This window comes from Camelus ferus, chromosome 11 (assembly GCF_009834535.1).
Source record: "Camelus ferus isolate YT-003-E chromosome 11, BCGSAC_Cfer_1.0, whole genome shotgun sequence".
In the NCBI taxonomy this organism is placed as follows: domain Eukaryota; kingdom Metazoa; phylum Chordata; class Mammalia; order Artiodactyla; family Camelidae; genus Camelus; species Camelus ferus.
The window spans coordinates 355190-369251 of NC_045706.1; the positions used below are offsets into that span (position 1 = coordinate 355190).

Genomic DNA, 14062 nt, shown 5'->3' on the forward strand with positions numbered 1-14062 from the left:
TTGAGGTGGGGGTGTTGTTCAGTTCTCAACAAAATGACATGCATCCGTTGCTCTAGAGGGAGGGGTCACACCACAGAGGGGCTTCTCCCCTGATTTTACCCCCATCAGGAGTCTTGGCAAAGTTTGTAGCCCTGGATGTAAAGAGTTAGTATGAAAGTGAATTGGGAGAGAAGATGGAGATGGGACAGGAGGAAAAGAAAGATGTGGGCAGAGCAAGTCCCAGGGCTTCCGTCCTCAGCCTCCCTTCATCTGACAGGTCTCCCAGCTCAGATCTCTTCCAACTGGGAGCAGCTCCTCTCCCAAGTGATGTCAAAGCATCCACCTGGGGAGGGGGACCTCATGTCCTACTTGCCCCTCCTTTATTACACCCACTGGCTGCTGGAGCTCCCGTCCCCTGGTCCCCCTCTGGCTAGGGTCATGGGTAAAGTGCGATTGTGTTTGAAGCAAGTTTCCAATAAGTTGAGAAGGAAAAAGTCAAAGACTCCAACCCAGATGCCTTTGAGGAGGGGAGTGGCCCTGGCCTTTCAGGATGAATGGGAGGCTGGCTGGGCCTCAGCTGATGGCAGTGGCACAGAGAATGAGGCAGAAATAGGTGGCTCCCTTCCTGCTTGGCTTTCCCCTGGAGATTACACTGTCTGGGAAGTGCAGCTTTTGGAAGGAGCCCAGGGGAGTGGGTGGTCCTGCCCTGGAGTAAGACGCCCTAGTCAGCTGCCTCCATGGGAGGCCAGCAGTGGTCCCCTGGGTGCAAACTGTGACGCCACCGTAGACACAGCATCCAGGCTGGACACCTGCTGTCGGTATCCAAACAGGGACAGCTGCTTTCTTCAGCAGTGTTTGTTACCTTCGGTCCTGCGGCACCATCTGGCAATGAGCTCTACGTAACCTCACCACTGCAGCATCAAACACTCCCCTCCACCAGCTTTCAAGAGGAGGGAGAACATTTCTCTTGTAGTCCTGCCCAGTTCCAAACTTGGCTGGATAAATCCTACAAAACTAAACCCATTCTCAAGCGTCATCTCGTCACACTGACCCCACTGAGGAGGCCCCTCAGGGCTTCTGAACCCCCGTGTCTGTCATCATCATTCATTCTGGAAGCAAACAATGTGTCTGCTCCCTATAAAATCAGCACCAAAACAAGGCGCCAGAACACAGGAAATAAAAGCGTCCCGGCCCTTGCCTGACCTCCTGTCCCCTCATGGCTTAGAGCAAACTGTAGGAACAATGCCACTCCAACTGGGGACAGTACCTACCCAGGTGTGGATTGAGTGGGGAAGTTTTGGGGGTTTGCCATCATTTCAGGAACTCACTTTGGACGGGAGAGGCAGGGTGCACCTACCAGCCTCAAGCAGGGCCCATTGCCAGAGGCTGTGCCTGGCCCCCTGTCCCCACACTCTACCTGGCTGACCTGCTCATGGGCCGCTGGGAAGACAGGTGTCCACTGGCATCTTCGTCCCTCCTGGTGATCAGAGACGGTGACAGGCTCCCTTAGACCTGGGGTCCAGGTTTCTGCAATGTTGACGGAAGTGAGATCCCTTCCTTCTCACCCCACCATCCCCTGCCCCACCTCCCACCCTAGGAAGTTGCTGCTGCTGGGGCCCTGTTTGTGCTGAGCACTCCGGTCTGGGATCTGAGGTTCAAGCCCAGGGGCTCTCCACCCCAACATCCTCCCTCCCTCCAGGGAAAGAACCAGTGCCAGGCAGGGGCCTGGTCATCTCTGGCCCAGCCTGCCAGGAGGGACACACACCCATTCAGACACCTGTCCTGGAGGTGGGCATCTGCACCTGCCCCACAACACCATGTCCCCACCAGGCCACAGCCCAAGTCCCATTTTCCCTACCCAGTTGCCTCCTTCTCCTGAGTGGATGTGGGGCAGGAGGGGGCAGCTGGCTGTCATCCTCATTAAAATTCTTCGAACACTCCCGAGAGTGGCCTGCTAAAGATAAACTACCAGGAGAGAGGCCTTCAAAGAAGGTGCTTTAATGATGCAATTATCTTCAATCAACTCAGAACATCTTTATTACATTAGAAAGGGGCAATCCATCTTGGAATTTAGAAAGAGCCCTGGAGGGGTCTGAGGCCCCTTCCAGTCTTGTTTCTAAATTTGCATGGAGAGAAAGTTTCTAATTGAATTTCTCTGGCAGACAGAGTGCTCCCCAAAGCTAGATTTCATTAAAGCAACTTTGGTTTTTCAAAAATAGACGTATCGATTTAGATCGCTGTTTCTGTGTTCTGAAATAGTAATCTGACATAAAGTCGTTATCCGCAAACCAGTCTCATGATTTATTCTAAAACTCATTCGGGGAATCTTCCCTTGAGGGAGAGACTGCAGAGAGAAGCCTCATCTGCGGCACCTAGGAAGGCTTTTAAACCAAAGCTTGGTCCAGTTTTGGAAAACGAATCCGAATAAGCACACGTCTCTGTCCGGCCTTGGCTCCTCCTTCGCTGAGCCCTGTTGGGGATCTAGTCGCTGCCTGGTCTACAGACATCCCGAAAGCAGACCCGCGGCCAGGTCGGCCTGAAGCTCGTGTCGGGGAGCTTTTCCCAGGTCACGGGTACCCAGACAACTTGGTGGAGCAAGTGTGGAACGAAAGAGGCTGACGGTAAATCCAACACCCAGAAATGGATCTCGCGCCCCTGACCAGGGGCTGCCGGAGGCGCCCTGCCTGTGTCCCAAGCCCTGCGTCAGAGGCGGGCAAGGGGTCGGCCCTGCGGCCTTCCACGCGGCCCCAGGGTCTGCCCAGGGGCCGTCGCTGCGCCCCGCTGCTGCTCCTGGGCCAGGCCGTGGGACTCCGGGGAGAGCGCTGGGCAGCTACAGGTGCCTGAAAGGCCACCCAGGGTCAGGACACCCCTGCCCGACTTCAAGGCAACAGAAGCACAATCCCCAATCCGCACGCGGGGTCGGTCAAAAGTGGCCCTCAGGGTTCGGAAAGAGCGCCTGGGTCACAGCAGGCCTGCGCCGAGGGTTCCGACTCCGGCCTGAGGCGCAGCGGGAAGAGCCGCCGGAGCCGCGCCTCTGATGGCGCCGAACTCTCTGCATCGCAGGATCCGCGCGCGGTCACCGACCTGCGCCTTGACAGCGCCTCATCCAGGTCGCGCCCTCTGTGGGCTCCTCCGCGTGGGGAGGCTGGGGGCAGCCCCTGGTGCTCCCCGGGTGCCCCAGCCTCCTCTCAGGCAAGAGGAGCGCCGGCCGGGTCTTAGCGCTCCGGGAGAGGCAGCCCGGCGCTGCAAAACCAGCAGGGATGCGCCAGGCGGGCGCGTGCTAGGGAGCATGGGTCCAATGCGGCGCCCCGCCCCTCCCTGCAGTCCCTCCCCGCATTCCCTCCCCGACCAGCGAAACCAATGGACGCCTAGGCCCGCGCGCAGCTACCACGGCGATTGGACAGCTGGGCATGAAAGGGGCGCCGCCTTTTTATAGGGCACTGAGGGAGGGCGCGCCCCCAAGCCCTGGCAGTTTTACGGCCCGCTGCCCCCATATCGTATGGCCCCGGCGTCGCTCGGCATGAACCCCGCTGGGCTCAGGACGTGCGGCCGGGACCGCGCGGGGCCCGGCTCGCTGCCCTTCAGCGTCCAGTCGCTGCTGGAGGCAGAGCGCGCGGAACCCCGGGAGGAGAGGCCGCGGGGCACCGCGGAACACGGGGCCTGGTTCCCGCCGGTCGCCCCCTCATCCTCCCCACGTAAGTGCCCTGTCGCGCGGTTCTGGGCCGCGAGAGGAGCCTGCCTGGCCAAGGATCGGAGGACCAGGGCGGGAAGGGCGCTGTCGCTCGTAACTTCGGAAAGTAACCAGCCACTAACGCGCAGGCCTGAGTGCACAGAAAGAAATCAGCCCTCACGAGTCCACCGACCCCTCCTGCACGCAAATCCCCCAGCGGCTCCCCCATGCCAGACAGGCTTCTGCTCTACCCTGGGACGGAGCCCGCAAACCAAGACCCCGGGCTTCTCTCTGGCCGGAGTACCCCTTGCGTCCCCGCTCCTCCACGAGATGGTTAACGGGTGGATGGTTGCCTCTGCGCTCACCGTTCAGTTCTTGCGGCGGCTTCCCGCCCAACCTCCTCACTTCTCCAAATGGGCAGAGTTACCTTCCCCCCTGGGGCGCAGGGCCACCGATTTGAGGGGCAGAGCCCGAGTCCACAGCGGCCCCCCTCTCCTCGCACCGCCTCCGCGGTGCCTCACTTCTCGTACCACGGAGACTTTTGGGGTCTCCTCTCCTCTGAGGGCCGTGGTCACAGAGTTGGTTGGGACTTGCCTCCAGAACCGACCTTTGCAGGGATCTGGGAGTGTCGGAAAGGGGCGCGCACTGCCGGCGTCTGAGCGCCCGTTTTATACTTTCTTCCCCTCAGGCGTACCCAGCCCTCCACCCTGCACCCTCCGGAAACACAAGAACAACCGCAAGCCGCGGACGCCCTTCACCGCCGCACAGCTGCTGGCGCTGGAGCGCAAGTTCCGTCAGAAGCAGTACCTGTCCATCGCCGAGCGCGCCGAGTTCTCCAGCAGCCTGAGCCTCTCCGAGACGCAGGTCAAGATCTGGTTTCAGAATCGCCGAGCAAAGGCCAAGCGACTGCAGGAGGCCGAGCTGGAGAAGCTGAAGCTTGCAGCCAAGCCGCTGCTGCCCTCATTTGCCCTACCCTTCCCCCTGGGCGCCCACCTTCACCGCTCCCCAGCGGTGTATGGCGGCGGCGCGGCGGGCCCCCTGCTCCACGTGCCAAGACTCTTCGCCCCGCCGTGGCTGCCTACAGCGTGTATTACCTGTCCTAGGGCTGCGAGGCCCTAGGGCCTGGGGGTCCGCTGGGGAGAGAGGGCTCGGGCTGGGGGTGTTGTTTTGCACCACCCAGGCCAGCTGGTCCCAGGGCCGGACACTGGTCCCCACCCGCCAGCAGCACCCCAGGCAGCTTTCGCGCCCTGGGCAGGCACTGGGGCTCCTAGTGGTCCGTGGGCGTCTATGTGTTCTTTTTGTCTTGTTTTTCAGGGTTTTGTTTTTGTTAATACAGTGTTATAATGGATGCTGCAAGCCTATTTGTGGGTGTCTTACAGATATCTAAAAACTTAAAAAAAAAAACTCATGTTCCATCCAAACTTTCCTAAAAGATGGTGGCATGTCCTTGAAATGGACCAAAATAGAGCTTCCCATTTTGTACAAAGCAGCCAATAAAGTATTTTGAGGTTTACTCTGTGGACCTGACTCCGATGCCCTTTCCTCCTGTAACCACATGGCTCAGAAGAACTCAATAGATTGTTTCTGGCTGCGGTGAGAAGAAACTGATCCGAACAAAAAAATGAAGTAACAGTTTGGTGCAGGGACTGCAGAAATGAAACTAATTACTTTCACTAACTAGGTTTCTCACCAGTGACAACGGAAACATTCATGCTTATTTTAGAGAAATTTCTCATTTATTTTTTACTAGAGAACTCCTGAGAGCCTCAGGTGAAATGCTGTCTCTGTGAGAGCGTGAATATGTGTGTGCAGGGCATCCACGCGTGGCCTGGTGGCCTCAGAGCTGAGGACTCTGTGGAAAGCTTCCGTGGGGACCGAGTCGGAGTGAGACAACGGGTTGGCTGGTGTCCGACGGGAAGAAGGAATCACCATGCACCCTGCAGGATGGCATCGCCAGGGGTCAGGTATGTCCAAAGGATGGCCGATGGCCAGGGACCTGCTGGTCATCCTTCTGCTGCCTCTTGACAGTGTGCTGAGTTAATTTAGGAATTGGGCACCCAAGTACCAAGTATGAAGACGTTGGTCCAATCCTCTCCCAGGGACTGCCCCCCTGCCCCAGCCCTCCCACTCAGGGCTGGGACTGTTGGAGGTCCCTGGTGGCAGGAGGAAGACACACAGGAGCCGATCTCAGTGTTAGCTCCAGCTGCAGTCACTAGCTTGGGCCTGAGGGTGCTGTGGGCAACTCCTCCCCTGCCCTCACCTACAGGCGCTGCGGATCGTGCTGGCCAAGTGGGCATAGGGATGTGCTATGACCACAGGAGAGCGGAACTTCAGGCTCTTCTCTGCCTGTAATGACCCGCAGGTCAGTGGTGGGGCTGGGGTTCTCCCCACCCCCAGAAAGGGAAGGACTTCTACTCAGCAGGCAGCAGAGGTGCAGCTTCACAGTTACACCCCTGGGAGTAAGGATAAAACTGCATTAACTTGCCTGTTGAAGACCATTCTCCCTAGGTTTTCCTGGGAAAAATTCACAACAAATTTTAAAGGGAAACTAACTCAGTTCTTGAAGTGTGGCTGCTGAGAGTGCAGGCCTGGTGATGGGAGTGGGGAGGAAGCCAGGGGGTATCCCTCCCTCCTCAGGTGTGTACCCCTGAGACCTGAACCCCTGCTGTTCAAACTCAGAACCCGACTCCAGTCTCAGTTTTCAAGGGGACAGTCCCGTCTGAGGTCTGTAAATGCTCCAGAGAAGGGAGCTGGCCTAGGGGCCAAGCGGGCCTGGAAACGACCTCCCGCATTCTGTGTCTCCCCAGGCACCTGCAAAGCACTTCTGTTGCTTTTTAAGGCCCCTCAATGCTCCTGTTCTCCATAGCCTGGAGCGCTGGGCAGCCTGGAGCTGGCAAGGAACTGGCTGCCTCAATTTGCTGTACATCTCTCCATAACCAGTCCTGACCAAGACAGCCATCCTGGGAGGCTCCCTGCCCAGGTCCCCACTGACCTGGTCCACCATCCTTTGTCTGCCTCGGGGCTGGGTGCCCTGACCACTAGAGGGTGAGCGAGGCTCTCTGGGGCCAGAGCCCTGAGAACTCACCAGCCAGGGGCACCTGTCTGGCAAGGCCGAAGCACATCTGTCAAGACCAAGACTTTTCCGCATTTCCAGAGCAGACTCCTGCCCAGGGCGGGAGAGTCGTGGGACTTCTAGCACCTGTCCACCTTCTCATGGGCACCTGGAGCCCCCATTCACCCTGGGCCAGGGCCAGGGGCCACGGGGAACCCCTGGCCATCTCCTTCAGCCACTGTGTCTCCAAGGCCTCAACACTGCCCTGAGCTGGCCAGAGCCAACATGGAGGGTTCTTCCATCGTGACCCTGCATGAAAGGGTCCAAACTCCAGAGTCCTGGCCCCCATCTGTGCCTGTCACCTGCTTCATGCCTGGCCGCTGCTGGTGGACTTGGAGATGGCAGCTGTGCCCTTGGGAGACGGGGACAGGAGAGCAGTTCAGGGCAGACTGAGCCTCCTTGGAGATGCAGGGGCCACGTGGCCTGGGGACAGGGAGTGGGCCAAGGTGTACAAAGGTGTGGATGGTGGGTGACCCCTGGTAGGGCTGAAGTGGGGAAAGGGGGACCGTGGAAGACCCCAGACAGTGACCCACCCAGCAAGCCTGGGTGTCAGGGAAGCCACCCTGAGGCTCCTACATCAGTGTCACCTCAGCAAGGGTGGCAGGGTCAGGATTCCCTCTGGCTCCTGGATGGGGATCAGCCTGGGCCCTCAGGTCTCTTCCAGCACACGGTCAGCTCTCAGGGCCCCTGCTGGCCCCTAAACCAGCCTTGCCTACTCTGTGTCTGAGGGTGCTGTCCCCGGGATGCACCCCAGGCCACAGGTCCTGTGTCTGTGGACCAGTTGGTGAAGGGATCAGTCCTGTCGCGGGATTTCTGGGAGACGGACCCCCGCAGCCTCGATCTAGAATCACACAGAAGCAGCTGTTGGGAGGGCAGAGGCCTCCTCGTGGGAACTGGGTGCTTTGTAAGCTGGGCAGTGAGCCCGTGGCACCTGCCGCCCCCATGGGGACGTGCGATTTTACCTATGCTTCCGTGCATATAAAATGTTTCATAACAAGAAAACACTGTTTAGACAGTAGACTGAAAAGGCAGTGACTGGCTGTAGAGAATAGTGCCGTTTATGCCTGGCCCGAGGTGCCACGCTTCCTGGACACAGCCAGGGGCCTGGCCATCAAATCTGCGCCTGCCCTCAGGAAGTGCTCCGGAACGACTGCCCGCAGTGCTTCCCTGGCGGGGTACTGCGTCATGCTGTCCAGATGGCACTTTCATTTTGGCTTTTAACAAAGTGCTCTCGTCACCGAAGTACACGCAGTCTTTGCTATCCCTGATACTCTACACGCTATGCTGCATTTCCATCGGTTACACCACGAAGAAAAATAACCATAGAGCAAATAACCGGTGAGGCCAGGGTGATAAGACGCTGAATTTCCGAGGCAGCAACTGTCTCCGTACATAAGACACGTGTGTTTTCAAAACCCTCACCAAATGGCTGCACTGTTCCTCTAAACATTCAAGGGTTTTTCCAGGTTTACTTTGAAAATGTGTAGAATGAGGAGCCATGTACTCGCCCCGGACCCTCAGTGAGCCCCTGCTTTCACAACTTGGGGTGGTGACGGCTGCACCCAGAGGCCCAGAGCAGGGCCCTTGGACCCTGCAGGAGGCTGGGGAGGCCTCAGGGACCAGAGAGGATTGCATTCTTACCCTGTTTACTCAATTATTTGGGTTTTCTGTTAAATGGAGTTGGAACTGAATACAGTGCTACACACTTCTCACCTCTTTTTCCTGTCTTACGGGGCTGTCTAGGACCAGCAGTGTGAGTGTGGACAGAAGTTGCCAGAAGGGGCATCTTTGTCTTATTCTTGCTTTAAACTTTTTAAAAAAATTTTTGGGGAGGCCATTAGGTCTATACTTATTTATTTATCTTTAGTGGTGCTGGGGGTTGAACCCAGAACCTTGTGCATGCCAAGCACGCACTCCACGGCTGAGCTGCACCCTCCCTTCTAGTCTCACTTTTTAAAGGAAATATTTTTGATATTTCACCATAAGCATGAGATATGCAGTCAGTTTTTCAAAATACCTTTTTCAGGTGACTAAGGTTCCCTTCTGCGACTAGTTAATAGGAAGTTTTATCATCAGTGAATGTTGTACTTTAGCAGGTGCTTTTTCTGCATATATTGAGATAATCAACTGACTTCCCCCTTCAGTCTGTTAATGTGGTAAGTTATAGTGAACAGTCAGATTTCTTGATATCCTTTCCAACACTTGTCAGTACCTGACATTTCTATTCCAGCCAGTCTAGTGGGTGTGACGTCTCAGGTTTTAATTTGTGTTTCCCTGGCGACTAATGATATTGACAATCTTATGTGTTCATTGGCCACTTGTATATCTTCTTCAGAGAAACATCTGCTTAAGCCCTTTGCCCATTTTTCAGTTGGGTTGTCTTTGAGCTGCAGGGGTTCTTTACACATTCAGGACATTAAGTCCTTATCAGACATAGGGTTTGCAAATATTTTCTTCCATTATGTGAGCCGTTTTTTCACTTTCTTGATGCTGTCCTTTGAAGCACAAAATGTTTTACTTTTGATGAAGCCCCATTCGTCTATTTCTAATCTGATTGCTTATGCTTTTGGTGTCATGTCTGCGAATCCTTACCAAATCCAAGACTGTGAAGAGTCACGCTATCTTTTTCTAAGTGTTTTATAGTTTTATCTCTTACATTTAGGTCTTTGAGCCATTTTGAGTTGATTTTTGAATATTTAAGTGAGGTGAGTAGCCATCTTGATTCTTTTGCATGTGAATATCCAGTTGCCCCAGCCCATTTGTTGAAAAGACTGTCTTTTCCCTACTGATGGACTTCATATGCTGTCAGATATCACTTGACCTTTGGTGTGAGGGTTTACTTCTGGACCCTCAGCTCCATTTCATTGATCTGTGAGTTTGTCCTGCTGCTGGTACCACAGTGCCTTGATTACTGTTACTTCGTGGTAAGTTCTGAAACCTTCCTATTTTGTTCTTCTTTTCAAGAATGTTTTGGCTATTCTAGGTCGCTTGCAATTCTATATGAATTTTGAATCAGCTTGTCAGTTTCTACAGAGAAGTCCTCTGGCATTCTTACAGAGATTGTACTGAATCTGGACATTAGGGCATGTTTTAGGAAATGTTGCCATTTTAACAATGTGAAGTCTTCCAATCATGAGCATGAGATGTTTTTCCAATTACTTAGATCTTTAATTTCTTTGAACAGTACTCTGTGGCTTTTAGGGTATTAAGTTTTGCACTTTTCTTGTTAAATTTATTCTTAAGTATTTTATTCTTTTTGATGCTTATTGAGTTGGAATTGTTTTCTTAAGTTCAATGTTGGATTGCTCATTTGAAATGTATAGAAAGATAATTGATTTTGTACATTGATGTCACATCCTGCAACCTTGATGTGCTCACTTATTAGCTGCGATCATTTTTCAGTGCGCCCCTTAGGGTTTTCTGCATACGAGATCATGACACTTGTGACCAGAAATAGTTTTACTTCCTTTCCAATCTGGATGTCCGTCCTTCCATCCTTCCTTCCTTCCTTCCTTCCTTCCTTCCTTCCTTCCTTCCTTCCTTCCTTCCTTCCTTCCTTCCTCCCTCCAGTTGCCCTGGCTAGAACCTCTAGTACAATGTTCAAAGCGGCAAGAACAGGTGTCTTTGTCTTGTTCCTGAAAGTGCCCAGTCTTTTACCATGAAGCGTGATGTGAGCTGTGGGACTTTCATAGGTGCCATTATCAGAGCAGGGAAGTTCCCTCCTATCCTGAGTATGTTAAGTGTTTGTTTTTTTTTTAAATCATGAAAGGGCATTGGATTTTGTCAAATGATTTTTCTACATTGATTGAGAAGATTGTGTGGTCTTGTTTTTTATTTTATTATTATGATGTATTACACTAATTGATTTTCTGATGTTAAACCAACCTACCATTCCTGGGATAAATCCCACTTGGTCATGGTGTAAAATTCTCTTTATATGTTGCTGGATGTTTTGGTTGGCTAATGTTTCTTGAGGATTTTTGCATCCATATTCACAGGAGATACTGGACTATGCTTTTCTTATGATGTCTTTGTCTGGTTTTGGTCACATAGTAACACACTTATAAAAGGAGTTGGGAAGTGTTTCCTCCTCTTATGTTTTAGGAAGTTTTTGAAAAATTGGTGTTAATTCTTCTTGAACTATTCGGTAGGACTGGTGAAACTGTCTGGTCCTGAGCTTTTCTTTATGGGTATCTTTTTAAAAAATTAATTTAATCTTTCACCTGTTATAGGTCTATTCAGGTGGTCTGTTCCTTCTGGAGTCAGTTTCAACAGTCTGAATCTTTCTCAGAATGTGCGCATTTCATCTAAGTTATCTGATTTGTTGGCATACAGTTGCTCATAATACTCCTTCACAGTGTTTAAAATTCCTGTATGGTGGGTGACTGTGTCCCCACTGTCATTCTCACTGCTGGGTGTAGGACTTTCGACAGCTTTTTATCTGGGCACTTGGAATCTGTTATCCTAATGCTTCCCAGCCTATTATTTCTGATGGAAACTCAGCTGTCACTTTTCCTGGGGCTCCCTTGCAAGTAATGAATCTTTCTGGTCTTGTTGCTTTTGAGATTGTTTTTCCTTGCCTTTGACTCTCAGCATTTTATCATGGTGCGTCTGGACTCCCCATGCATACATCCTGCTTGGAGTTCACTGAGATTCTTCGACATATAGGATGTTTTTAAATAAATTTGGGAAGGTTTTGGCCATTACATCTTCACACTTTTTTGCTCTTTTCTTTCTCTTCCCCCCCGGTACTGGCATTACATGTATGTTGGTGTTCTTAATGGTGTCTCAAATTTCACCGAGGCTCTTCTCATGTTTCTTCATTTTTCCTCATTGTTCTTCAGCACACATAATCTCAATCTATCCATCTTCCGGTTCACTTATTCTTTCTTCTGCTGGTTCAGTTCTACTGTTGAATCCCTCTAGAGTGAGTTTTTTTTTAATTTTTTTCAGTTTTTGTACTTTTGAACTTTAGAATTTCTGTCTCTTTATTGATAGTCTCTATTCGATGAGACATTGTCATCAACTCTTCCTTTAATTCTTCATCATAATTTCCTTTAGTTCTGTGAGCATGTTTATAATGGCTACTTTGAAGTCTTCTTATTTTTAAAGAGAGGGTATGCTTTATTTTATTTATGTATTTTTTTGTGGAGGAGGTAATGAGGTTATTTATTTTTTATTTTTAATGGAGGTATGGGGAATTGAGCACTAAGCATGAGCTCTACCACTGAGCTGTACCCTCTCTGAAGTCTTTTCTGATAAATTTAACACCCTATAATGCTCATAGGAAGTTTCTGTTGCTTGCTTTCTCAGGTGTATGAGTTTTACATTTCTGTTTCTTCACTGCCTCATAAGTTTTAGTTGGAAATTAGATATTACAGATAATATGTTGTAGCAACTCTGGGTGCTGGTCCCCCTCCTCTAGGGCTTATGATTTTTATTTGCTTGTGTATTTTTAGTGACTGGCTGGATTATTTTAATGAGGACTATTTCCCCACCCCTACATTGTCCTACTGGAGATGCAGCTCCTGGTGCATCCAGTCATCTGGGGCCACAGTGCTTTCCGAAGACTCTCTTCCTCCCTTCCCTGACCACACCCAGCCGTCACACTCGGCTAATTGCCAGCTTCCAACAATTGCTTCCCAACAATCCCCTGGGCATAAATTCCTCTACAGATTAATCCAATCAAGGTCTAGGTCCCCTAAATAATCTTTTCTGAGTCAGTGTTTCATGTCTTTTTCAATCTGCTTTTGACTTGCTCCCCCCCAGCCCCCCAACCCAGGCAAAATCTCTGGGCTTAAGCTCTGGAGCTGAGAGTGAGGACAAAGGCAAAGTTCTCTCCGAGTGAGAGCCGTGCTCTAGCTCAGTGGGACGGGGCATCATGATGGCCTCTCAGCTGCCTCTCCTGGTGTATTACCACTGCCTCACAAGCCAGGGCAAGGGTGACCAGGGCCCCAGCATCCTCAGTAATGCCTCACCCAAAGGGGAGCCCCCAGTCCATGAATGGGGCTGGGCAGGGGGGAGCCCCTGCTCCCAACCAGCCTCACCCTGCACTTAGCCTCACCCTACACTTTGCACCAACAACAGGCACTGGGCAGGGTGAGAAGTGCTGGAAGTCCGGCTCTTGGGGAAAGAAGCCCTTTCCACTTGGAGCCGGGGGGCAGGATGCCTTGTGTTGTTGGCTGCAGCCTCTGGAGCCGAATCTCTGCCTCCCTGGAGCTGGGGGTTGGGGGAGTGGTCTTGTGTCAGATACCACACTCTCTCCTTTCTTACTGAATTTTTGTAGGTTTTCTTGGATGAGTCTCTATTTGCTGTTTGCCCTTAGGACCACTCCCAGAGGCTTTACGTGTGGTCATCTTTTTTGTTTGTTTTTATAGCTTTCACTAATATCCACCAGTTTCATTGGGAATGGGTGGTGGAGTGCCTCATGCTACCACCGTGGAAGTCAACCCTCAAGTGGTCTTGGTTTGGTTTGGTTAATTTTTGTGTGTGTTCACTTGAATCTGGGCCCCAGGAGCGTCCACACACTGCAGCTGGCTGAGGTCCACCCTAGGGACCTGAGCCTGGGGGCTCCCCTCCCCGGCTCTCTACCTGGGGAGACCGGGCATCCCAGCTGTCCAGTCTGGGCTTCGCTGCCTGCTCCCCTGGGTGTCACTGAACCTGTTCTCCACCTGGAAGCTTGGCCAGGGCCCCGGCACCTCGGTGCCTACCTCACACCTCTCAGTCCACCTGTGAACCGAGCAGTGGCTCCTCAAGAGATGCCCCGGGGCCGCCTGGCAGCGCCTCCCACCAGCACCCCCCCGAGGCTCTCACGTCCCACCCCGCGGTTCCTCTGGCCACGCTGAGCCTTCACACCACAGACCTGGAAGCAAGAGGGAGCTGGTGCCTGTGGGGCCACTCTCCTCTCTGAATCTTGGGTGGACACTTCTGAGGACATCCTCCAAGGCTCCACACGGGTCTCCAACGGGACGGAGCCTCAGCTGCCCGGGGGGACCCCTTGGATAGCAGTCCTCTTGGGTGGGCTCTTCCCCTTTCCTTGTTTCCCCTCCCAGCCCCCCACTCCTCCTCCTCAGGACCATTTCTCAAGATAAACCCGTTCTCTTCAGGTGTAGTTCTTGCAGGAAAAGCAGGGAAAGCCTCGATTCTTCCTTGACTCACCAGTTTTCAAAAGGATGTCAGTTCCCCAAAGGTAGCCAGTGAGGCTCCTGTCTTCAGAGAATCGTTACGAGCTCATGGATTTGAATGATTGATGTGCTTCGTTCCACTGTAGCCACTGCTCTCAGTGATGCTCAAGCTGCCCC

At 52.6% G+C, this 14062-nt stretch overlaps 1 protein-coding gene across 1 annotated transcript; it reads left to right on the forward strand.

The window, feature by feature from the left end:
• Nucleotides 1-3408: 3408 nt before the first annotated feature.
• On the forward strand, nucleotides 3409-5134 carry LOC102512264 (homeobox protein MSX-3). The gene is made up of 2 exons (XM_032492059.1): nucleotides 3409-3674; nucleotides 4338-5134. Exons 1-2 carry the CDS (start codon nucleotides 3479-3481, stop codon nucleotides 4766-4768), a joined length of 627 nt encoding a protein of 208 aa, XP_032347950.1. The 5' UTR covers nucleotides 3409-3478; the 3' UTR covers nucleotides 4769-5134.
• The last annotated feature ends 8928 nt before the right edge of the window (nucleotides 5135-14062 follow it).